The following is a 24,695-nucleotide window of genomic DNA, read 5'->3' on the forward strand; positions in this document are numbered from 1 at the left end:
GGGAGGGCCTTGAAGGCACCATCACTTTCCTACATTGACGAGTAGCGAGTCGCAGCCTTGAGAGTTGCAGCTGCTCCGTGCAGGATGGTGTGAACTCTAAAGAGCGGGACAGGTTGTCTGGTTTCATAGACTCTGGGATCCTTCCGTGATTTGTTGTAATTATTTTTATATCTTTATATCTATGTGAGTGTCTCCACAACACTCAACTTCGACTTGACCCTGTCATGGCTCAGGCGCCTCCAGCCCCGACGCAGCCGGTTGAAATAGACCCGGATTTCGAGCCGTTCTCCCGACCTCGGTCCTGCACCTGGCCGCTGCCCCGGCCGGAGTTCATCGACCCGGCCAGCTCCAACACGTCGTCCCCGGCGCCGTCGGTGCAGCAGGAGCCGGGCGGAAACTCCGAGTTCATCGGCAATCTCAGCCTGTTAGAGGAGGACTACGAGGAGTACGCGGAGCAGAAACCGGTGCCCTGCGGCGAGTTTCAGTGTCGCGAGGAAAAGTGCGCGCATCTGCATCCCCACCATCACCACCACCATCATCATCATCATCATCATCAGCACCATCTTCTGCAGCAGCAGCAGCAGCAGCTCCAGGGTCCGAAGCTGCCGCCTCAGCAACAGGTGCCTCCTCCCGGAGCCTCCGCTTTAGGCGGCTCCGTCCAGAGGAAGAGCAGCTCGTCCCGCCGCAACGCGTGGGGCAACATGTCCTACGCGGACCTGATCACCAAGGCCATCGACAGCTCCCCCGACAAGAGGCTGACGCTGTCCCAGATTTACGACTGGATGGTGCAGAGCGTGCCGTACTTCAAGGATAAAGGAGACAGCAACAGCTCCGCGGGCTGGAAGGTGAGCGGCCGCGTGCACGTGCAGGTCTATTACTGCTCAATCGTTGCAATAGATACGACAAATAAAGGACGAAGGAAGTCATGTTGTTGGTCGCAACTGTGTGTTTGTTCCATATCACCTGCCAGTACCTGCTGTGACATCACTCTCTGTCATGTGGTTAGACAGAGGGAGCATCAGCACTTTTTTGACCTTCACGTACTTTAGAATTTAATGTTTTGATCAGCGGAAACATTTTGTGCTTGTTCACCCATCCGTGTTTAGCACAGAGATTTATTGTGATGTTATCTTAACTTATTTAATGCTGATATTGAGCACAGATCCGGTATCAGAAGTTAGTAGTTAAGTATTTAGACTTTCACTTTACTTCAGTACTATGTTCTTACATTTTGGTGGTGAACTTTGCGTCCTTTTCCTTCCTCTGTCAGTGGTAGCAGGCACCTCTCGCTGCTGTGAATCAATGTTAAAGCAGCATGTGTGACTCTAACCACACAGCTGCCTCAGAGCACTGCATAAATAGTGGCTGGCAGCATATTTCATGTAGCGAATGCTGCGGGCATCAATTGTCAGCTTAAACTACCACACAAAGGACACAGTGGGAGAGCATTTGCCCAATGCATGTTAATCCAGCTCTTCATATTGTGAAATTGAGACAAGTCAAAGATGCACTTGAAGCGGACAAATCCAAGTCCACGTCTTATTTCGGCTTCACAGATCCTTCCTGTAACCACTGCATTCTTCAGAGACGTCATTTCAAAGTTATGTCAGGAAATGCCTCTGTGAACCTCAATCAAATATAGTTTCCATTGTTTAACACCCCCACACGAGAGGCTTCATCAGCTCGTGTCGTGACCTCTGATTCTGCTGTGCCGCTTTACTTTCCGTACACTTTATGCAAGTGTTTAGATACAGTTGCTATGTAAGTAAGTAAGTGCTTAGTGGTGTGAATGCAGACAGGGAAGCAGCTTGGAGTAAACTCTTCAGAGTTCCCCAGACAATAACAGGAGGCGACACAAACAGCTCTATCACTGCTGCAGAGTGTGTTGAAGGGGAAGGGGCTGGGAGAGGGGGATGCTGGGAAAGACGTCAGACATCCTCCATTCCTGAGCCCTGTGCTCGTATCTCTGTGCCCCTGTCTTCTAGAGTTTCCTCAGCGGATGCTGCAACTTTGGAGAAAGGGATTTGCTGCTCTTCATACTATCACTTCCTTTTGTGCCCTTTTGTCAAGCGTTTCCCCATGTGTGTGTGTGTGTTTGTGTTCGAGACATCTGATCTCTGCAGCTCTTTGAAAAACGAGCCTGTCTTATTTTGGCGAGGGATTTGCGGTGGTTTTTGTGGGCATTTACCTGTTACTTGGCAGTTCTGAGGCGAGTGTGTGTGAGCCATAAAAACACAGGAGCTCAGATGAGCAGTCTGAACTAAACCAATCATCATCTGGTCACGTTTGTTATTAAAACCATGATTACCCGTTTATACCAAGTGTTAAATGGACACATTTCGGCTTCAGCCTGTGCATTCCTGAATGGTCGCGTGCTCATTGGTCCTTGGAGCCACCAGCTAATAGTTATTTTTACATTTTCCTGTTAAAAACAACCTGACCCCCCCAACGATGATGCATTTCCTGCCAAGTGGATGGAAAACAGTGCCATGTGTTAACATCCCCGCCCTGCAGAACATGCGGGTCAGACGACTGGAAAGAAAGAGGCTTATCAAAACCAAAGGCCGCGTGTAGATAATGTTTGTGCGTGGAATTTCACGTGAGTTCATACTGTTTTAACAGTTCATCCTGAGCCTGATTTGTTATGTTTTGCGGCTGTGTAGTGGTCTGTGTGTTGACTTTGGAGCCCACATGCGTCAGTGGCCCTCATTATGGTGGCAGATACTAGAGAGGAGGCAGAGTCCTCGTGGGTGGAGGGCGTCGGGCTCAAACCTCAGTCATTATACAGCTCCACCTAAAAAACTGAAGGTGGGTGGAGGACAGGATGGAGGCGCTGCCGTTGCCACTAGTGCTTCCTGTCTCCTTTTTTGTGTTTTCCCTCCAAATATTGTGTATGATGGTAATGTGTGTGGCACAAGGCAGGGCCCCCGGCAGCTGGGAGGACCCGTTCCCCGGGGACGTTACCGTATATAAAGTGTAGCATACGAGGTCGCACTTTATGGGCATCGCCGCTGTTTTTCTCAGTGAACTGTGACCTTTCATACGGGAACAGGAAGTGGCACCCGTCAAGTTCTGCAGTGTTCACGACAGGGAAATTACAAGACGAGAAAGCCTAAAGTGTGGCGCTTCTGTAGCGCTGCACAGTCAGAAGGCAGTCTGGGTATTTATGCGACGGGTGGATGGAAAGTGTTGGCGGCAGTCTGCAGCAATGTGGGCAATAGTGTTCATCAGCAGTTCATCTTATCTGATCAAAAAGGTCTCTATACTAAAACAGCAGTAGGCACTACCACACAGCAGCCACTATGGAAACTGGTGACAGACAGTACAGTATTTATTCAGGATGAGTGGAAAGTTCACTCCGAGTCCATTTGAACGTCTGAAAGTTCCCAGTGTCCTATGTAACATTAGGACTTCAAGGTTTTGGCTCCCATTGACTTTTCTTGGGTAAGGGTTCAAATTTATAGTAAGTCACAATAATTGGTGTTTTTTTCTATTGATTTATGGTCTGGGTTTACGGACATGGGCCTAAAAGGAGAACAGCTAATAAAAGAGGCAGCTCCTTGTCTTGGGACTACGAGGTTAAAAAGGGAGGCCTGTTCTAAACCTTAGAGGCCAATGGGAGGCTTCACATAACCCCGTGAAGAAAGGCAAGCTCAGGGCAGGGGCTTTTAAAGCGGCTCGAGGGGAGGAGGAGGGCAGTCAGCTGAGTGTGCTGGGGCTTGCGTGCAGTCTGCTGCCTGGACATGCTGCTGTATGTTTGCATTGTGATCCAGCTGGGGCAGCAGAGCACTCGCCCCCCACGTGATGTTCACAAACATTTTTGCCTCGACTCGAATCGGTACCAAGGGAAACTAAGATAAGTCTGAGATTAGTGTCTGAGTAATTTACGGCTCATGTTGAGGGTTAATTTTTGCATGGTGTCGGAAGCTGTGTAGATGCTGAGCAGCAGCAGCAGCAGCGCTCGCCTCATTTACCGCCCTGTAACAGAAATCCCAGCTCCCACCCACACTTTAACCCCGCGTGCACTTCCTGGGTCAGATGGGGGGGGGGGGCAGGAAGTCACTACCAGGAAGTGGCTTGTCTTTTTACTGTAATCTCTGCAAGTGTTGTGCTGTTTCATTCTCCTAGATACAATAGCAGCTGGTCTGTGGTAATGATGCTGCGATGACAGTTATTAAAAGTAGTACAGCGACAAATATATTTAAAGTGAGTATTGTGTGTTAATGAGGCTTTGATTTTGTGTACAACTGCACCATGCATTTTTAAAACAAACAAAGCTTAGTTTTCCCTCCTCCTCATCGATATAAAACATATAAAACCCTGTTACTGATTTGAGCTGCAGGTGGTCTCCAGCGCCCGCTCTCCTGAGGGACCCTCTGTCCTGTCTGTGGTCGCTTCTGTTGCTCTATGTAAACTATTTGCCCCAATTGCGAGCGAAGCCACTTTCACTGTGGCAGCAGCTGTCGCTGCAGCGGGGCCTTGTTTGTTTACTCGCCCTGCGACCGTTGCTGCAAGGCTCACGCTTGGCTACACAAGGAACAGCAGCTGTGCCGGTCGAACTGTTCTGAAGTCCAGTAGGAGGAGTCGCCTCGCGCTGCAGCAGGTTGCCCCAGTATCGATCGCGGATCACGTAGAGGTCACTGGGTACGTTGGAGGACGTATGATGGTGGACGTCCGGGACGCGGAGCTGGACGGCAGGTCGACTCACAGCCAGTCAGCTGAGGACAGACTGACGGATGTGGACCGTTGTTACAGTGTGTAGCCCAACATGTGGGACGAACCTGAAAATAGCTTCGGTCGGAAGCGAAATACATCACCACGTCAGGAATCCTTGCACCAGACGAAACCCATCTGAAAATAAAGCCTATGATGATGTATGTGGAACTCAGTCAGCTCCACTCTGGTACGAGCTTCAGTTGTTCAGATAATCTCTCTCAGACAGGCCTCATTTTTTGTGTTGTGGAATTCCCCCTGGCCACTGCAGATCATATAGACATGCAGCTACAGGTGCTGGATTTTACCGCATAACAATAGAGGAAACAATTAAACATATATATACCCTGGGCTGGGCTTTTTTTTTCTAATAGTGGGTGAATGGGGGCGCTTCTGCATTATTGAGGCCGGGTTGTCTTTTGTTGTCTTTTGGCTGAAGAGAGGTCTGTCTCAGGCGAGGATTAACTGACAGCAGGCAGAGAACGGCCTTCCCAGGTGGGACATGCTCTTTAGGATTCACATGGCTCCAGTCAGAGGCTGCAGTCGTGTTCATAGCAACAGGGTTCTCAGCTATACCTGAGCAAGAAGTTCAGTCAAAGCTGGTCTACTTGCAGATCTGTGCAGAATACGCATCTCCACTAATGACTCATTTCCTGTCTTCAGTTACTGATTGAGATCAAGTCAGAAAGGAATAAAGGGTGATGAAGGTCATGCATTAAAAGCAGTAAAGGCTTAGAGTCAGTTTTGCATCCTGAGGCCCACAACTACGTAATGTGCGCCAACTCCACCTAAAGTTTGTCCAGCATGCGTGTGCAGGATGTCCTCTGACACAGGAAGCTTTATTTAAACGTCAGGGGAAGAAAAGGGAGGAGTCCGGTTCAGGACGAGGGTGTTTGGGGTCGAGTTCGTGAGTCAGAAGGCAGAAGCGCCGACCCAGCGTGGAGTCCTTGATGCTTCCCCTGCGCTCTCTCTCTCTCTCTCTCTCTCTCTCTCTCTCTCCCTCCGTGACTCCACTCCACTTGCGTGTCTCTCTCAGCGTCGGCTGAGGAGCTCGTGTCAAGCGCACGGTGAACCCGGTGACCCGGACCCTGCCAGCATCAGCGTCCCACCCCGTGCTCACGCTGAACTCTGCAACCTCCCCTTGCTTCCTTCTTCCATAAAGATTTTCTCATTCATGCACATTCATTGCTGCCTCCACCTTTGGGATCAGGCTTTCTGCTTCTGTCAACTGCCAACTGTGGACATATAGTTTGCGGTTGAACTTGCCCATGAGCTAGTTCCTTTGTTACAAGGCAGTCATCCAAAATAATCCTTGTTATACATTATATTATGCAGTCAACCTCAGTAATAGTTCTTGAATCATCTTCTATTGAAAAGTAATTTTCTATTCTGTAAATCATTCTGTAATTAATCATATTTTATTCATATGTTACTTCATATATTAATAAAGTTGAATGTCTGCTATAGTCTGTTGATCATTATAAGGCACCAAATCCTTTTGGGACAGACAAACACAAGCCCTCTCACAGTGGATCTAGTGTTTCTGGTGGCGTCTTGGTGCCCATGCTTTGTGCATCCCCGATGAACGCTGTGGTTGGGGACAGCTGCCTTTACTAACTGCAGGGAGCTGCTTTTAGAATCACAAGGGTATTGAGGAAAAGTCCTCTGCCTCGTGTTGTTCCTCAGATATCCAGTATATGCCCCAGTATGTACATGTATGTATGTTCTTTGACCCTTTTTGTTTTTGCAGGAGGCAACGTTTTTTTTTTTTAAGACAAGACGTACAAATGAGTGTATCTTTTTCCAACCCAGAACTCCATCAGACACAACCTGTCCCTGCACAGCCGCTTTGTGCGCATACAGAACGAGGGGACAGGAAAGAGCTCCTGGTGGATGCTGAACCCAGAGGGGGGAAAGAATGGGAAGTCACCGCGGCGCAGAGCCGCCTCCATGGACAACAACAGCAAGTTCACCAAGAGCAGAGGAAGGGCCACAAAGAAGAAGGTACAGGGTGGTCTGTTTATTCATGTTGGTTCTGCCTTTCTGCTAATTCATTAATGTCTTTATGTTTGTGTTACGTTTACATTTTGGGAAAGTTTATAACAATATGTATCAGGTTGCCTCCTTTTTCACCAACCAGGTGGCTTTACAAGAAGAGGTGGAGGGAGGATCAGCAAGCCCCGGTCCCCACTACCCCAACTGGCTGGGAAGCCCGAACTCCCACGCTAACGAGGACTTTGAGGCGTGGAACTCGTTCAGGACACGCACCAGCTCCAACGCCAGCACTCTGAGTGGTCACCATTCGCCCTTTCCGTCTGAGCAGGACGACCTCGGGGAGTCTGACGGACATATAATGTACCCTGGCGCGTCCGGGGCGAAGATGACCCCCACCTTACCCAGACTGTCCAAGGTGGCGGCGTCCATGGGGCAGCATGGTCCAGAGAACGTCATGGAGAGTCTGCTGGATAACTTGAACCTGCTGTCTCCTAAGAACCCACATCTGGGCCCTGACTCCCCACATTCCACAAATACCGCCATGCTTCCGAGTGCTCCCTACTGCTCATCTGGCTTGTCCTCGCATCCACAGCAGAACTACCATAAGTGCTCGTATGGCCAAATAAGGCTCAACTCCCCTTCCCCTGCGCTCATGCAAACGGTGCCAGAGACTAAGCTGAGCTTTGGGACTTATGAGAACCAGTATATCTGCACTGCTGGCCTCCTCAAAGAGTTGCTGACCTCAGAGGCGGATGCCAGCAGGGACATGATGGCCTTGAGGGAGACGCGGGTGCCTCAGGTTGGGAGGGGAGGCTCCCTAATGGCCGCCTACAGCAGCAGCATGGTGGGTCATAATGGAGTAGCACGGATGAAGTCTCCTCAGAGTCACACAGTGCGTCACGTTAACCCACAAACTATACGCAGTCAGGCTCCTTCAGCCTCACAAGACTTGAATAGCTGTAACATGATCCCTCTGACTAGTATGACTAGTCTTTCAGAGGCCTCTCCTCAAATGACCGGCCTCAGAACCTGCATGCAACTGCCCCAGGGCCTCACGCAGGCGAAGAGCGTCTCAGCGAGCTACAGCAGCAAAGGCTACAGGGAACTTAACTCGGTCCACCTGCATGGTCATCATCAGGAGCGGCTGCCGAGCGACCTGGACAACATGTCCATCGAGAGGTTTGAATGCGACATGGAGTCGGTGATCCACGACACGCTCATGGACGGGGGGGCCCTGGACTTTAACTTTGACCCCGCAGCTGGGCCTCATGGGTTCCCTCAGAGGGTGAAGACCAACACGCACAGCTGGGTGTCAGGCTGAAAGGCGTTGTGATGGGAGAAACCAATTTGTTTTTTGATATTATATGTACTATTGAGCATATTCTAAATGTTTTCTGTGAATGTTTGTTATTCACGGCCATTTTCCAAACTGCTGTGTCATCTTCTCTCCTTAATGTATAAAGATGAAAGATTATTGTAATTTACTATATATAAGTGTTCTCACTCAAAATGATACCCTGAATGTAAATATACAGTATGTTTTTGCATATTTATACTGATCTGTGACATATTATAACAGTAATCAAGTTTTAAACTGTAAACATAACTAAACTGTAATTGACTTACTGTTTTATACACTTCAATTTTTCAGTCAAACAAACTAATACTGAGTGTTCTGATGTAGTGATTATAGGTTTGTGGATCAACTTGCTTTGATTTAGTAAACAGAACTGCTGTTATTGTGGCTTTAGAGAATTGAGCGTTACTTATATTTATGAGAGCTGTTTCAGAACCTCTGAATATTCTAATTAATTCATTTGGTGATACAAAACTATTAACAAAAAGTGACTGAAATGAAAGTAAATTGTTAACATCTTGCTGACTTAAGTGGTTTGGAGCAGGTGAAGCAGGAAAAGGCTGATGACGAGATCCCAAACTGGAAAGGGATACTGGTTTTTAGGTTTAGCTGCAGGACTCGTTGCCTTTTTCTATCCACCAAACTGTTTTCTAAACGCATTTCATAGACCATGTGCCAACTTTGCCACATGGTCTTTGTACATACGTGTTTTAGTGAAGTAGGGATTGTACTGAATGTTATATTCTGTATATTTTTTATCTTTCCATTTGTGTTTACACATCTCAGCCCAGACGATGTCAAAGAATAAATCAACAATCATACCTCAAATATATACAGTTTTGTACATATATTTTATTAACTTTAAAACTACTTATACTTGTGAGAGCTTGCTCATTTGTTTCTTGTGCATGAGACTCCAAACAGAATGGTATGTGAATGCACCAAAATGAATTGTAATTGTTTTTTTGTTGTAAATTTTGAAAAACTTTCATTTGTTCCAGCAAAACTTAATTGAAGCAGACCAGTAAGCCATTGTATTGTTTTGTGGCATAAATAACTGGAGTATTTATTCATCATAGACATAGACTGAAGTTAAAGATGCCCTCAATGTGAGAATATGATGTATTTTATATGTAATGTTTGACATTACATTAAGATTTTGTCACCCACTGCTGTATGTGCAGGAAATATTTCCAGGAACGGCCTTATTTTTATCTTTGAGTGTGGATTTTTAAGAATATGTTTTTTCTATGCATTCTATTTAATGTATACATGCTCTTGTACCATTAAAAAATGAAAACAGGACTGTATTAAAGTGTTTTATTACTATATTATATCACGTACCACGTTATACCACTCATGGGTAATAAACTTTCAGGATGAAAACATCTATATGGTCTATGGCCATATATACATACTGTAAATATGACTTATGACATACTTACGTAAATATGTTCTTAAGAAACCACATTTTCTTTTAACGAGTTCCTAATTTGAGTACGTCTGTCTGCAGACACAATTACAATGGCACCAATGGCACAATGTTTAACCCAAGCTCAGTTTTGGTGATTTTGTGATGTCAGTTCCTTTTACTTCAGGTGTGTGTGTGTGTGTGTGTGTGTGTGTGTGTGTGTGTGTGTGTGTGTGTGTGTGTGTGTGTGTGTGTGTGTGTTCACTTGTTCCATTAGAAGCTAATCATCTGCTCCACTACACTCTAACTTGGTGAAGTTACCATGATTCCACTGGATCAGGTCTAAAATCAAGCACAGCGAGAGAGGGCACTGTCCACTCAGCTCTGGTCAGTTTCTTCATCACTCAGCAGTAAAATCCCCAATTAAAACAGAAGAGGTGTGTGTGTGTGTGTGTGTGTGTGTGTGTGTGTGTGTGTGTGTGTGTGTGTGTGTGTGTGTGTGTGTGTGTGTGTGTGTGCATGTGTGCGTGTGTGTGTGTGTGTGTGTGTGTGCGTGTGTGCATGTGTGCGTGTGTGCGTGTGTGCGTGTGTGGGTGCGTGTGTTCGCAACCACTGAGTCATAGTTACTGTTACTGGGCCTGTGCTTGTGGGAAGTACAGTGAATAGATAAACTGACTAACTTATAAATGAAGTCAGTGAATAATACTATTCTTTCAATTTGTAGTGAAACTGAATCAGCTGACTGTTTTACATTGATTAATATTTTCTACTAATAGCCTGTAAAACTGAATGACAAACTGTATTATGTGATTAGAATCACAGTACAGTACATACAAATGTCTCCCAACATCATGATTATACGGTGTCGAGCCATTCCTGGTTGATTTACTAATTGACTCATAGAGAAGGCAGCAGACTCTCTATTAACGCATTCACAAAGAGGAAGCTGAATGTTTATTTAATGCTCATCTGAGCTGCTGGTGATTATTCTGTCCATGCTTGTATAAATGAGATCAACCATTTGCGGGTGGTGTTCCTCTCAGAGGGGCCCTGGAGGGACTGCACATTGAGCTGTGGTCGGGCTAATTCGTCCACTGTATGTGGCCCAGGCACAAAGCCAGGAAATTAGGTAGTTTGAGGCATTGGAGCTTTCCTAATATATAACATAATATGCACATGCACATTGAGAGTCAGTGGCTCTATGCAGCTATCAGAAGGCCAGGATGAAGATTGATTCATGATAAGATGAACCTCACAGCAACCTGCAGAAAATCAGGAAGGTTATATGATTATAGGAAACTCTGACTGTAGCTTCACCTCAAGTTTTAAGCCTAAAATACAATCAACTTGGTCAATTTTTAAATAAAAAAGGTTCACTTGATTTCAGACTAATCACTGCTTCTAGATTTTATTGCATTGAGGTGGAACTATTCTAAAGTTTATGATCTATTCATTAATGAAGTGTGGTTACGCATAGTTTTGCTTTAGAGGTGGTTTTGGCTGGTTGAAGGTTATTTATGTACACCGGAAGCCTAGCACAGTATTTTTATGTAATTCAATGAAGTCAAGGCTCATGTCATTTCCATACAGAACATATTTCCACTGGTTTCTCTGAAGCGCAGCACGCTTAATATCACAGGAAGTGAGTTCAGCTTGTTTTTGACTTTTTTATTTTTCGTGGCTTTTCAGTTAGTGACACCACATTACACCACTGTGTTTCACGTCTGTGTAAAAAATCACTATTAGGAATCAATTATATGACATAACAGGAAACTGCTGCCAACTCAATGTCATGCAGTATTTACTTCTTGACCAGTGAACTACAGGCGAATGTCTGCGAACCAGCCTGGTTTTATCTACTAAGGAACAGTGCATGGCAGCTCATGAACTGATCTATTTGCAGAGTGACTAGTAACTTTATGTACTGTATGGTGTCAAATAGTAAGTACATGGCTAATAAAGTCCTCCTTCTCCTGTTGTGATGAAATAATCAAAAACAGGAGCTTCAAGGAAGTGATCAAAACACGAGGGGTTAATTTTCTTGTAAATGGTGAAAACTGAGGGCTGAGCTTCTAATATGAGCAGGAATTGAACCAAACGGGAGACGCACAGATCCTGATCCAGGTCTCTCAAACGTTGATGCGCAACCAGGGCGCCCCCTGCTGGACGACTACCGGAAGCACCGGCACCCTACCCATCACAGAAGCTCCCATCTGGTGTATATCTAAGATGCAGACTCACGGTTGTTCAGATCAACTTCACAAAACAAAGTAAATATATTGTGCATACTGTAACCTTTATTAGTCAGTTCATTAGTCAGGACTTTTTCATATAATATTTAGTACAGTAAGATGAACAGTGGCCTTTTTTAAACAAAACCTACTTTTGAAAAATATAACGTTTTTATTGTAAGTACTACTTTATTGAATACTGAGAAGTGTAGCAACGTAAGTGACAGCATCTCGTACAGTAAAGTGCTGAAAGTGCCTACACAATTTTACATAATAAAGTTGCTGCAGGTTAAAAAAAAACACATAAAGATTCAATATTCTTTCACACTGAGCCCCTGTGAACATTAATATCAATACAGATGGAAAGCAATGGCTTTATGAAACACCATTATTGCACTATTAGAGCCAGAACCTTACACTTCCGCCATCAGCCTGACTTCATGGTTGAAGGAAGTTCACACATTTACTCTTCTAAGTCACCACATCAAACTAAGCCCCATGCAAGCATTTCCCGCTGTCTTAAGCACCAGACCTTAGTGTTGATGGAAGTTCCTTTACTGAGGGTACAGCATATAATACATTTGTGTAGGATTCACCAACAGTTTGCAATAAAAATCTAGAAGAAGCTTCTCTGTTTCTTTAAAAATACAAAAGCAGAAAATTAACTTTATTTGGCTGGATGGGTCCAAATGAATCCTATGTACAGGGGAGAACTAATCAAGACTGTTTAGAAAAGCTCTCTGTAATATGCTCCTTTCTGCCATAGAAATAGAACAATAGAAAAACAATACCATCACCTTCCTGTGATATTATAATAGTTTTCCTCCTTTTAATGAAACAGTGATCAAGGTACAGTGGTGACAATGAGGCCTATTACATCTTACTGTAGGTACATTTTTAAACCAGCCCAGTCAATGAGAAGCTGCTTTTCAGTCTCATCTGCTTCTTTGGCTTCTAATTTCTGCCTAAATTTTGAAATAGCTAAAATGCAATACTGGTAAGTAATCCACTGATTGTCACCCAGAGGCGATGGGTGTTTTATGGACTGAGGAGACCCACAGCCACAGGGAGCGACATCAACAGTGACAGAAGCCAGGGTCCATATTGGAACAGCACACAGCTTGCAGAGCAGAATAACAAGTGTCCTGCAACAGACCAGAATGTCAGTTCAGGGGAGGTCCCAAACAAATAAACCAGACTCCACAGTTTGCTCTACTCACTCTGATGCACGGCCAGGCTGTTCTCCTTCCAGCTGCTGCCCTGGTAAACCCTGCAGGTGTAGGTGTAAGGCTTGTCGTCCGCCAGCGGCGCCCACGTGAGGCGGCACAGGTTGGCGCCGACCAGGCTGACGTTGCTCCTCCTGCGGTCGTCGTGGGACACGTAGGTGACGGTGTTGGGGTAGGTGCTGCCCACCAGCCGGCTGTCCTGCCGGTACTCACAGTAGGGGCCCGGGATCTCGTAGGTGGGCGGGAACTCGCAGTCCACCCTCACGTTCCGCTCCAGGTAGGTTAGGCATATGAACATCTGAGGTCCACGAGGCGTGAACAGAAAAGTTGATACTGAACTCACTGAAAGAGATGTAAAGAGTTTATGGATCAGTCTCATATGAGGTGAGATGGATGCTGCAGTATTTATGATAATTATTCTATATTTTCTTTTACTTTTTGCACCGGCTGTATCCCAAAAAATGAACATGGTCCCAATGGATGGATGAATATATTAATAGGAGAACTGAAAAACATGCTTTCAAATTATAAGACATTATGGTTAAACTTAGTCTCTGTCATGCAGTTGGTTCATCTTTTTAAAAAATGATGCCATAGATCCACTGAAATAGAGAGAGAGACATACTGTGCGTTTGCTGCGTTGTGATTATCCGGGCAAAGAGGAGACAGGCCGTGGCGAACAGCTGCAGCTCCATGGCGACGGATCAGTAGCATCCACAGCACCTGGTTACCTGCCAGTGAACGGGACGAGGCAACGTGAGAAAGTTGAGCCGTCCCACACAAGCACCACAAGAGCAGAACAGCACAAAATACTCATACAGACGTCAAACGAAGCGCACGCAGCCCCGGACTCTGCGTTCGGCTGCCGCGTCTCCGGCTGCTGCGGTATTCTGGTCGGACTACGCCCATGCAGCGGCTTCGCACTGCAGCAAAGCGCAGTGTGCGCACGTTGCGGATCAAAAAGGCGGACGGACGTCGTCGTGACATGTACACGGGACCACGCACAGATTTAGAGGCTTCGTGTTTTGCACGTCTTACCGTGTGGGACGACACCGGGCTCCAACTCGCAGTCCCGACTCCCGGAGACGCAGGACGCAGGCGGCGGCGTCCTGCTGACATCAGGAGCGCAGCTCGCTCTCAGCCCACTGTCCTGTCCCGTTACGTCTTTTCCGCAATGTGTATGAAGTAGCAAAACACAAGTACACACAGTATGTTTAATTAAATTATCTATGTCACACCCACATCATCATTCAATAATTCAATCCATCCTCATCCCCTATGATGGATGTTAAGTGATTTTTGCCCATGATTTCGAGGAACAAATGACAATGCTGCTCTCCCTCCCTCCCTTAGAACTGCTGCCACTATATTGACTATAAATACAGAAATTAATCTAATTAATTAAAACTTAAGTGTTTCGGTAACGTCCAGTCTGAAACATGAACAAAATGAAATAAGTAAGTTATTAAAGTTGTACATCCAACTTTCAATCAATCAAATCAAACTGCAATGTAATTAGCAAGGAATTATGCAGTTAAATTACTTTTGTAAAATATGTTCCAAATCATAGATCACTTATTATTCTGGCTATGTGGTGCTGGAGGCCCTGTTTGAGTCAGACTCAGAGAACAGCCCAGTGGTTCAGAGGGACATCCAGCGTCACCCTTCCAACAAATCAAAGGAGTAATCATTTTTTTCATCTCGCTCTGTAGCAGACGGTGGAAGATGAGAATAGTGGGGCATGGAAACAAAGGGCTTACGCTTCAGTAGCTCAGCGGAGGGTTTGCCTGAGCGATACCAAGCCTCAGACGGACCTGAGTATGTGATGAGTTCATCGCCAGGAGCATGGACATAAGAACTGAAGCTTTACTGCAGGGAGCACCATTATTGTTATTTCAGCGATGCTGCTGACTGCACTGGATGTGCTCTAGGGAAATTATGATCCCCTGCAGGCACAGTAGGGGCGGTTTTAATGAATTATGACATTGGATATGTATTATGTTAATAAATGAAACATATGTCAAACTCTGTTAAGATGAAGTAGGAGCAGTGATGATGTTGCCTATTTTACTTCTGGAAAATAATCTACAGTCTCAGACAATAATACAGACAATAATGTAATTTTCTCAAGAATAAATATGATATATAACATGGATCAACCCACGTGAAACATGGCTTATAAACATATGCAGTCTTGTGCTATTTAAAATCCAGCGTGCTGTGCTAACTCATCCTCTGCCTTCACCGCTCTCGATGGTGTGTGGCTTCCAGAGACCTCTGCAACACTTCTGTCTGTGTCCTGGGAGACCGCTTCACTGTGGAGGCTGTTCAGCAACTGTCTGTGAAGGTCCTTAGCGTCGAGGCAAAGCGGCCCAGCAGTGGATGAGGATGCGGTGGTTACAGATGAGAATTAAACGGATGACGTAGGGATTCTTCATAGTTGAGCTGTTTTCAGTAATACTGTGCAATGATGACAGTAATAAAAAGAGAGAACTGCTGGAGGAGAACAAGAGGTGTGTCCTCACTCCTGGCTGTTAATGCAGGTGATAGTAGACGTAGAACAGCTGCGGATGCATCCGCCCAGAGGTTTGTGTTGTGACATTTAAACCTCTATGCTTTGGTAAAACAGAGGACAGGAACAGTAACATAAACAGACAACACTGAAGAATGTCCCCAAAATCCAGCGGAGCAGCAGTTTTTTTTGCCACCTCCTTCCTCCCCCTCCCTCTCTTCTTGTCCCTCTCCTTTCTGTTTTTTCTATGAGGCGACCTCCACTGTATCTACCCCTGGTATCACACTGCAGAAGACTGGAAAGCTCAAACAGCATCGCACAAGGTGAGGAGGATTTCTATACTATTTGACTGTGAATGCGGAGAACAGGCAGACGACCAAACTGTATTATGCAGGTTGTTCCTCCTCGCTTGCACCGTTTGATTAAATATTTGCGGCAGCGCTGGATGAAGGTGAACTAACGGGATGTAGCCGTATCTGCCCCATGCATCTTCTTAACGCGCTCCGTACAAGGATGCAAATGACATAACGCGCTCTCTAGAACGCTCAAAGACAGAAATGCGTCAGTGCTGGCAGGCGGTCAGGGAAGTTTGCAGATCTTCTCTTTGCAGTGTAAACAGTCAGGGCTGTCGTACTCAGTTGTTCACTGTCTCGTTACGGGGACTTCTCCACAGTAACCTCTGTGAGCTGCACAAGTGTGGTATCCATGTCTCTGTAATCTGAACTCTCCCTGCAGCATTGTCCGCTTTATCTGTTAGCATCCTCAGTAGTGTGAAGCTATGATAAGTAAACTGGATTTGTGCTGACACACATGTATTTAACTTGTTTTTCAGAAAAGTTGCGAGAATGTCTCTTCTTATCACAGTTTTATTGTTTGGTAAGATCATTTATATTCTCTTATTAACATTATGCTAATAATGAATGTTTTTCCTTCATGAAAACATCCATAACTCATGTCTATGGAATCTTGCCTTTGCATTATGCTGGCCACAGGCTTGGCATCGGCCCAGAAGGTGTTCCTGTTGGACCCCTGCTCAATAGATGACCGCAATCTCAGGATAGACTGCAAATATTCTCTTCCCGCTGAATCACCAGAACCGTTCTGCAGGTTCAATCAGGGTGAAAGGCTGCTGGACACCACCTTCCCAGGCGAGGAGCAGCACGCCCCCTTCAAGAACCGCGCCAAAGTTCGCCTCTTTCCAGGCAATGTTTGTCGCCTGCTGTTCAAAAACCTGCCGTCGGGCAAGTCCAACTTCACCTGCAACATCAAACAGGGTGACTCAGCCTTGGCGCTCAAAACCTCAACGATTGACAAAAGTAAGCTGTTAACAGTTGCAATGCATTGTTTATTACAGATGTGCAGTGTTGTGGACAGTTGTATGACGATGCTCCGCCTTCCGAACCCACATCATATTTTCTTATTGCAGAGCTTCTCCTCCCCTGCTCAGCATGGAGTGTCCTGTTACAAAGCTGCAGTGGCCTACTGCTGACCTTGGTGACTCTTCCCACGCTGCTGGAAACCCACTGGCTGTGAACAAGGCGCCAACTCGCAGCAAACGTTAACAAAACACCAGCACTGATCTGGTGTCTGCTGCTGGGCTCTTCCTTAGTAGTGAATATGCATAACGTACTGGGTTTGTATGAGTGTGCGTGCAGCCAGTATTGTATTTTGAAGTCCCAGCCTGCATACTCTACATCATGCACTCAACAATAAGCACATGTACCGCTGCATATACTTATATATATTAGAGGACACTCATATAATTAGCTGTTGAAACTTACAAGTAAGTACAAATCAGTATAGTCTGGTTTAGTTTTTAACAGGGTTATGAGCAAACAAGGAAAATGTTTTGCAATTTTTCAAAGTAATAAAACAACCTGTGCTTTAGCCGCAAGTCTTAACAACACTCAGAGAGCACAGTGAACAGGACTGGATCCAACAATGTCCCCAGCTGATGTTGATTAACCACCAGTGGATGCATGAGCAATAAACACTTATACTGTTCTGTTCTAAGGAGACATTGTATAAAGTCGCTCAAAGACGTTTTCATTTAACCTTTCACTTGTGCCTGAGACACATCTTCTGTGTTCAGCTTAAGCTTGTTTTCATAAATATACTGTTTGTCTCTGAGGGCTATCAGTTCAGATCCACATTAATGCTCCTGTTTATAAAATTTACATTGAATATGCCTTTTCTGATGCAATGATGAAACAGATTTTTACTCCTGTGGATAGATGAATAGGTGGTGTGTAGCCAAAGCACAATCATTAAATGCACTGAAAAGCACTGCTGTACTATGTAATGTATAATAACAATAAAGCAAACATAAAGCAGTCAACTCATGAGAATAATACTTATTCAATATAAATATTACCTAATAAGGTAAGTAATATTTATAAATGGACAGACACAAAATAAACAGCCTCGGGCAAAGAAACAGAAACCCTCACTCACACTGTGTTTGCACATTGACTGAATTATGTAACATACTAATGCACTCCTGTGCAGTTCTAAGGCAACCTGTACTTGTGTGGTACCTGTTCTTAGAAGTAGAACCTAATTTACATGCAGGAATAGTGGTTAGGATGAAACAAGATTGGCTGGATGGACCAGTCATATGTCATAGCTACAAGAATGTACTTCTTTACTACTTCTTTACATCATAACTGTTCTCTGGATTCCTACAAGCAAATAATAATAATAATAATAATAATAATAATAATAATAATAATCATAATAATAATAATAATAATAATAATATACCTTACAATACGTACAGTTTCTGTAATATAATAATTCTATAATAACGTATAGTGGTTGAGTCATAATTGTTATGTTTCAAGGAACCCAGTGCAAATATTTAAAATATTTCCTGTTCCCCACAAGGAACTGACAGCAAAGACACAGCCATCTGTTCAGACACAACAGTCACCGTATCTGAGTAAACCAGCGTTTACCTTTCACGCAAATTGTGAGTTTTGGTCTAACCGGTTCCACGGCTCTGACGTCACCCACACACCTGAGAAGATACCCTATAACCGGAAGTAACTGCTATTGTCACCTGGGCGGACTCCTGAGCTGGGAGCAGTTTGCTGTTGTAGGTGGAATCGGTCGACACAGCAAGTATAGTTGTTTAAAAAGAAACCCGTAAGTGCGTTTATTCGACGCGAAGAACATTTTGTGGCATTTCTCCATTTCAACTCAGCAGTTTTGCTGAAGACAGACGTGACGTATCCCGAACTAGGAGCGAGCGAGCCGACATGTTTGTGAGAGAGCTGGTTTCGGTGGCGTTGTTCTTTGTGACCGCAACAAGTGAGTAATTCTGGAAAGACGAGTTTTAATTTACAAATAAGTTAAACTCTGATACGTAGAACTGCACAATAAAACACGGTGATTTAGCGCCAGGAAGCCAAATAAGCGTAAATATTGTGAATTTAGTTGAAAACTTGCTCCGGGAATTAAATAAAACAGCTTCTTCTTCGTTGGTAGCAGAAACTAATGCAGCCATAAAGTAGAAATCTTCCGTTAAGTGTTAAACGTTTAGAACGTTTAGTTTTTTTTAAATATTATTTTGGTCTGTTGTGGTAATAAAACCCCAACAGAACCACAGAAAAAGCAGTTTTACCGCAAAACATGGAATTGGGAAGCTTCGCTACATATGAAATACTACAAAGCATTGCATTTAGAGTTAAATTTACAGGTGGAACCTGTGAACTTCCACCAGTGTGTATAGAAACGTATCAACATTAGGATCAGCTTTCGAAAGACTAAAGTTTTTATTTAGGTTTTTGTTTATTGTGTTTACACATTTCCACTAATTATAAGGGCAGACATCGTCAAATTTTATGTATTTATTGCTAAGACATATTCTTGTGTGCACCTGCAGCAAATATAATTGGAAACTGCAACGCAACCGTTTACTGTTTGGAATGGACACACTTACTGAGTCTCGTGTTTCTGTCTAACACGAACGTGCTCCTAGTATTTTACCTTGAAGTTCATTTACCTTGCTCACACTGAAACTCGCAAAGTATGCAAACAGGCCATGTCATGGAGTGCTGGTTTCATTTTACACTAGTGCCTTATCTCTGTATTCAACCACAACGATGGCCGTGCTGCCTTCAGATTGTTTAGTCCTTAAAGAATCTGCAACAAAAATGTAATTTGTAATTTATAACTCTTAACTATTAACTACCATTTTTTTAAAATATTAGTCCACAAGTAAATATAAGGCTTACTTTCTTTTAATGTGGGTGATGAGTACAAACAATGACGGCACTTGGTTGATGATTAACTGGCTCCTGCCTCCTTTTTAAGTGCAGGTAAAGCCTGTCAATGGCTTGTTTAACAAGGTGGTAGTTATATTGTGTAGTGCCTGCTATTTAAAGTAATGACACTGGATAAATGAGCAGGTGCCCATGTTTCCTTTAGCATAGCACAGAGTACAGCTGTAGCTGGAAAAACCAAGTTTCAACTAGGTTAAGTTTCTGCTGAGGCGTTCTGGCTCAGCAGTTTGGAATGAGCCCTGTTCACGCCACGCCCTAAAGGCTTGGGAGCAGTCTGCTAGCATTTGATGATGGGTGTGGTATTTATACATCTGTGCCTTTTAGTTATTCAAATTTGTTGCCGAACAAATGTGATGGAAAATCATTATAGCCTTTCTTTCCAAAGTTATTCCCGTCATCCTTTGCTTTACCAGTTTACATGCCTACTACTACTTTTTTGTTATTTATTCTTTCAAACATGTAAAAGCAGTTGATATATCAACACATAATTTCACACATATACAAAAATGCTAATCAGCTTTTAATTTACCTAGTACATGCTTGAACAGAGTAGGAAGAACTTAGTTCTCTTGTCTCTCTTAAATTTCCCTAATTCTCGAAGGAGGAACATAAAAAATACACAGCTCCAAACTAGTAACCATCACATCAGTCCTTTGTCTGATTAGAACAGTACTAAAGCTTTAGAAGACACTGACTTAATAATGATAATCATGCCCTTTGAATGAAATGGAAATGTGCATTGTTTGAAACACTGAGACACTGTCTAATTGTTTTAATCTTTTTTTTTTTTTTTTAGGTGTAAGTGGTTATTCGGTCACCACAGATACTCCAAATGTTAGAGTGAAAGAAAATCAGGGTGAGTCTTAAAAATATAAATGTAGAATAAGCAAGGAAATATAATGAATCAATCCTATAAAAAATTCCAAATGTTTTTTATTGGCAAAATGTTTAGTTCTATATGTGTTATGGTAAACTTGTAGTGTAGGTGTATATTTACTGATTTGTAGTAAATTTTGGATGTTCTGTCTGGGTTTTTGAGGATGGGCTCATTAGCCTCTGTCTAGTCCAGGTTTAATGAGGTTTTAACCTCAAACTGCAGAATTAATTTATCTTAATTAATATTTGGATAACACACAATCAAGGTAACCTACAAGTTTAGGTTTGCAGATAGTTGGGTTGGTTGTAGACAATCATGCAGATATAAGATATATAGATAAATGTAAGTAATTAAGCAACAAATAAACAACACATTCATTTAGACAAATATTGCCAGATAGCATGTGTTTTTTCTGTGATGACCTTGGAGACTTGAAGAGAGAGCATTTACAAACCCTTCTCTTCTTTCAGGGGCCGACCTGTCCTGCACATATTCAGCAGACTTTGGTTCAAATCCTAGAATTGAATGGAAATTTCAGAATCTAAAAGGCTCACAGACATATGTGGTCTTTGATGGGAAGCCAACTGGTGAGTAGATCGGCATTTTGTTTCATTTGTTTTGTGTTTGGTTTTTGCAGTTCTTACTACACACCTCCCTATTTTTCAGTACATTTGTAAACCTATCATTCTTTAATGAAATGAAACACAGATATTTTCAAAATTAAGCTACAATTGTTCTATAATTGTACTTCGGGTCCTTACTGTATGTTGTCATATGCCATTTCTCTCTTAATATATTGTGTAATTGTGGTATCGGCCACAACCAACAAATAAATTGTCCTCTGTATGTGTTTTCTGCCTTTCTGCAGGATCATATGCCAACAGAGTGTCGCTTTATCATGGTAATCTAAGATTCAACTCAATGACCCGTCAGGATAATGGAAGATACGACTGTGAGGTGTATGGGGGCGGCCAGTTTGCAGAAGCCACGGTCCAGGTGGTTGTTGAGGGTAAGAATTTATAGACATATCGATGATCTTTGTCTTGCTGTTCAGCGATGCAATGCAAGCTGAATTGTAAACGAGTATGCTTACTGAAAACTGAACTCTCTTCCATAGTGGCTCCATCTCCTCCCATGTGCAAGGTCCCCTCCTCTGTGATAACGGGCACCATGGCTGTGCTGTCCTGCCATGATCCTGATGCATCACCTCCTCCTACATACACGTGGTACAAGGGCAACACCCCTCTGCCTGCTGACCCGAACTCTATTGATGCCTTCAAGAATACAACTTACAAACTGAACGTCCAATCTGGCAAGCTGGTCAGCTACCACCCATTACTATGTAGCATCTTACATAGGACAACTGTTGTGCGTGTTCCATTTTAAACTGAAAACAATGTCTCTTCTTAGGAATTTCCTTCTGCAGCCAAGACCGACTCGGCTCAGTATTACTGTCAGGTCTCTAATGGAGTTGGTACACCTCAGAGTTGTAAGGCGATGATGATGGAAGTCCGTAAGTCTGCTTTGTTGCTTTTTTTTTTTTTTGTTTTTAATAGTCTGGGTAGTACTTTTTATTTATTTATTTTCAGTAGAACCTGCCCTAATGATTTGGCTGAAACTCAAGCCTGTTTATCTCTCGCCCAGGTGACGTAAACACTGGAGGAATTGTTGCTGGGGTGATAGTGTTTCTGCTGCTGCTTCTCCTACTGGGACTTGCCATTTGGTTTGCCTATAAGCGAGGATATATTCCCAGTGAGTACTTTTGTTATATAATTTATATTCTAATGGGCTATTAATTTCTTGTAAGGTATAAGTAAAAACTGACTATGACAGTAAAAGGTTGGTTGAAAATATTACATTTCCTGTTCTTTCTTGTGGGTCTTTGATATCCAAGTGTGTGCTGCTTTGTTTTTAATGACTTTTGGCAATCGGTGTAACGGCAGCATTACTGCCCCCTACTGCTTCTGGGTGTATATTACGTCATGCAGTCAACGCAGTCCTCTAGTCCTGTTTGCTCTAAATACTGCAACAAGACTCTGCTCAGCCCACTCAACATTCCAAAAGTTGCTCTTAGGTTAAATTCCTGATTTGTAAGTTACTGCCGCTTTCAGTCTTATTTTTAATAATCCATGATGGGATGTGTTAATGTTTCCTCTACCAGTTGCCTAAAGAATAATCCTATATTAAATGAAATGTTTCTATTTATATAATGTTTTAAAAAATGTAATAAGATGTAGTTTGAATAATGAGTCTTTTGAAAACACATTTTAACAAATCTCTTCTTTTTTTTTTTACAGGTCCAAAGAGGTAAGAACAGTATATATATTTTTTTCTATTTATTATACTGGTTTCTGTGGGAATGTATATATTTTTCTGATATCTAAATATCCAATGTGTTTTCCCTGCAGCAAGCAAAAGTCTAATGTGGCGTACCAGCATTCACAACTGTACAGTGACAGTCCTGATGTAAGTATGAGCCATTTGACATGTTTTCTTTTATTTTCAGTCAATTTTTAAACGTGTGTTTTATACAGACTGGGTGCTTTAAAAAATGTTATACCTTTTTGATGTGTTTGTTTTCAGGGGGAATTCAAACCAAAGTCGTCATTTGTGGTATAGCGTGCAAGCAGATGTCACTATAGGAGGATATGTAAATCATGAATGTCTCAATATGTTTGTTTCTGAAGGATTAAGTGATCTCTGTTTAGTTCTCCACACACAGATTATGAAACGGCTTTGAGAAATGGATAGGTTTTAGTAGAGTGTACACTATTGACCCATTTTAACATCAGGCTTTTTTCCACCTTTTTATTTGGACTGTGTGTCGTGTTTGTCTCTTTATATGGCGTGTTTGTCCTAGTGGCATTGTTTTTTTGCATTATGCTTCTGCTTTAAATCTTCTGTGTCCTGTAATTGTATTTTCTCTGTAGGGAAGGACATGTTGTGTACAACAGGCAAGCTGGCAAAGACTTAATACAAGTTAAACTGTGACTTAAATGTAACCATATTTTCCTTTTTTTTATCTATATTTCCTAATTAATTTTTAGCCAACAACAAACTTTTGTAAAGTAAAATTATTTCTTCTAATGTTTAACATTCTTGTTTTTTGTAAATAGTGTTTCTTTGTGATTTAGCACAGTTTTGTTTTTTTTTAATTTAAGCTTCCTGGTCTTTAACTAAACATCCGCTGCATTTTACTTCATTAACTGCAGGTGTGAGGACTGTTTAAAATGAGTGACATTAGTGTTGTGGCGGATTGCATAGCTAAACATTAAGTAGTCCAGTTAATACATTAGTCTCTTTTAGTGATTTGGCCTGACAACTGAATTATAGCAAGCGCCTAATGGAAAAACGATTTTTTTTTTGATGATTAACAACATACTTGTAAGAAATTCTTATTAACTATCAAAATTTTTGGCCACTACCTTCAAGGACTATCATCACATTTTTTTACCTTACAAATTCTCAGGTAAGTGTTCATATACATAGACAATCGGTGATGTAAAATATTTAAATTAGAGGCCAGACCACAAACTGTTTTTAACTTGCTTCACCCTGAAAGCTTTTAAGCAGAAATTGTTTTGTTTTGTTGGTAAATAAAAAGTTTGTTCAATTGACTGTACTGTCGTCAGTCAACATGTAAACATTCTGACAAACTGTTTCCAGCCTGATGAAGGCAGTCTGTGGTTCAGTTGATCAAGAGTTTAATGTCAAATCTGTTTAAAACCTTTGAAGATGTTTGTGTAGTACAAATAGGATCCTAACCTCAGAACATTAGCATAGTGCAATAGATAACAATTATTAATTATAAATACAGGCTGAGACAGAAAAATGGGAACTTTTGGCAAACAAAGTTGAAAGTTCCTGTCTTTGTGTCACCCTGTACATTATAAAACATCAAGAAAGACTTAACTGCCAATATTCAAGTATTGAGTTAATGACAGTATTCTTGTTTTTTTTTTCCCTTGACTGTTAACATGACGGTCAAACATTGACATTAATAGAAATGGGCCAAACCAATGTTACCCCAGTCTCAAAATCAATGCATATAATAGTATAAGTATATATGAAGTGTTCAGATTCACAA

At 42.8% G+C, this 24,695-nt stretch overlaps 2 protein-coding genes across 2 annotated transcripts; both read left to right on the forward strand.

Annotated features, from left to right (window-relative positions):
* The first annotated feature begins 39 nt into the window (after nucleotides 1-39).
* On the forward strand, nucleotides 40-9,368 carry LOC114869661 (forkhead box protein O1-A-like). Its single transcript, XM_029174063.3, has 3 exons — nucleotides 40-845; nucleotides 6,526-6,717; nucleotides 6,854-9,368. The coding sequence occupies exons 1-3, from the start codon at nucleotides 225-227 to the stop codon at nucleotides 8,027-8,029; spliced, it is 1,989 nt and encodes a 662-aa protein (XP_029029896.1). The 5' UTR covers nucleotides 40-224; the 3' UTR covers nucleotides 8,030-9,368.
* Nucleotides 9,369-18,484: 9,116 nt separating this feature from the next.
* f11r.1 (F11 receptor, tandem duplicate 1) lies at nucleotides 18,485-24,221 on the forward strand. The gene is made up of 9 exons (XM_055514628.1): nucleotides 18,485-18,757; nucleotides 20,528-20,587; nucleotides 21,079-21,195; nucleotides 21,477-21,617; nucleotides 21,726-21,928; nucleotides 22,019-22,121; nucleotides 22,253-22,360; nucleotides 22,906-23,074; nucleotides 23,192-24,221. The coding sequence occupies exons 1-8, from the start codon at nucleotides 18,706-18,708 to the stop codon at nucleotides 22,917-22,919; spliced, it is 798 nt and encodes a 265-aa protein (XP_055370603.1). The 5' UTR covers nucleotides 18,485-18,705; the 3' UTR covers nucleotides 22,920-23,074; nucleotides 23,192-24,221.
* Nucleotides 24,222-24,695: the final 474 nt, after the last annotated feature.

The sequence above is a fragment of the Betta splendens genome, chromosome 14 (genome assembly GCF_900634795.4).
Source record: "Betta splendens chromosome 14, fBetSpl5.4, whole genome shotgun sequence".
NCBI lineage: Eukaryota > Metazoa > Chordata > Actinopteri > Anabantiformes > Osphronemidae > Betta > Betta splendens.

Excerpts from the sequence above, each read along its gene's own strand:
- LOC114869661 (XM_029174063.3), top strand. The coding sequence starts at position 225 with ATGGCTCAGGCGCCTCCAGCCCCGACGCAGCCGGTTGAAATAGACCCG. Across the intron at positions 846-6,525 it reads ACAGCTCCGCGGGCTGGAAG|AACTCCATCAGACACAACCT; the intron begins GTGAGCGGCCGC and ends TTTCCAACCCAG. Across the intron at positions 6,718-6,853 it reads GAAGGGCCACAAAGAAGAAG|GTGGCTTTACAAGAAGAGGT; the intron begins GTACAGGGTGGT and ends TTCACCAACCAG.
- f11r.1 (XM_055514628.1), top strand. The coding sequence starts at position 18,706 with ATGTTTGTGAGAGAGCTGGTTTCGGTGGCGTTGTTCTTTGTGACCGCA. Across the intron at positions 21,929-22,018 it reads ACGTCCAATCTGGCAAGCTG|GAATTTCCTTCTGCAGCCAA; the intron begins GTCAGCTACCAC and ends GTCTCTTCTTAG. Across the intron at positions 22,122-22,252 it reads GGCGATGATGATGGAAGTCC|GTGACGTAAACACTGGAGGA; the intron begins GTAAGTCTGCTT and ends TCTCTCGCCCAG.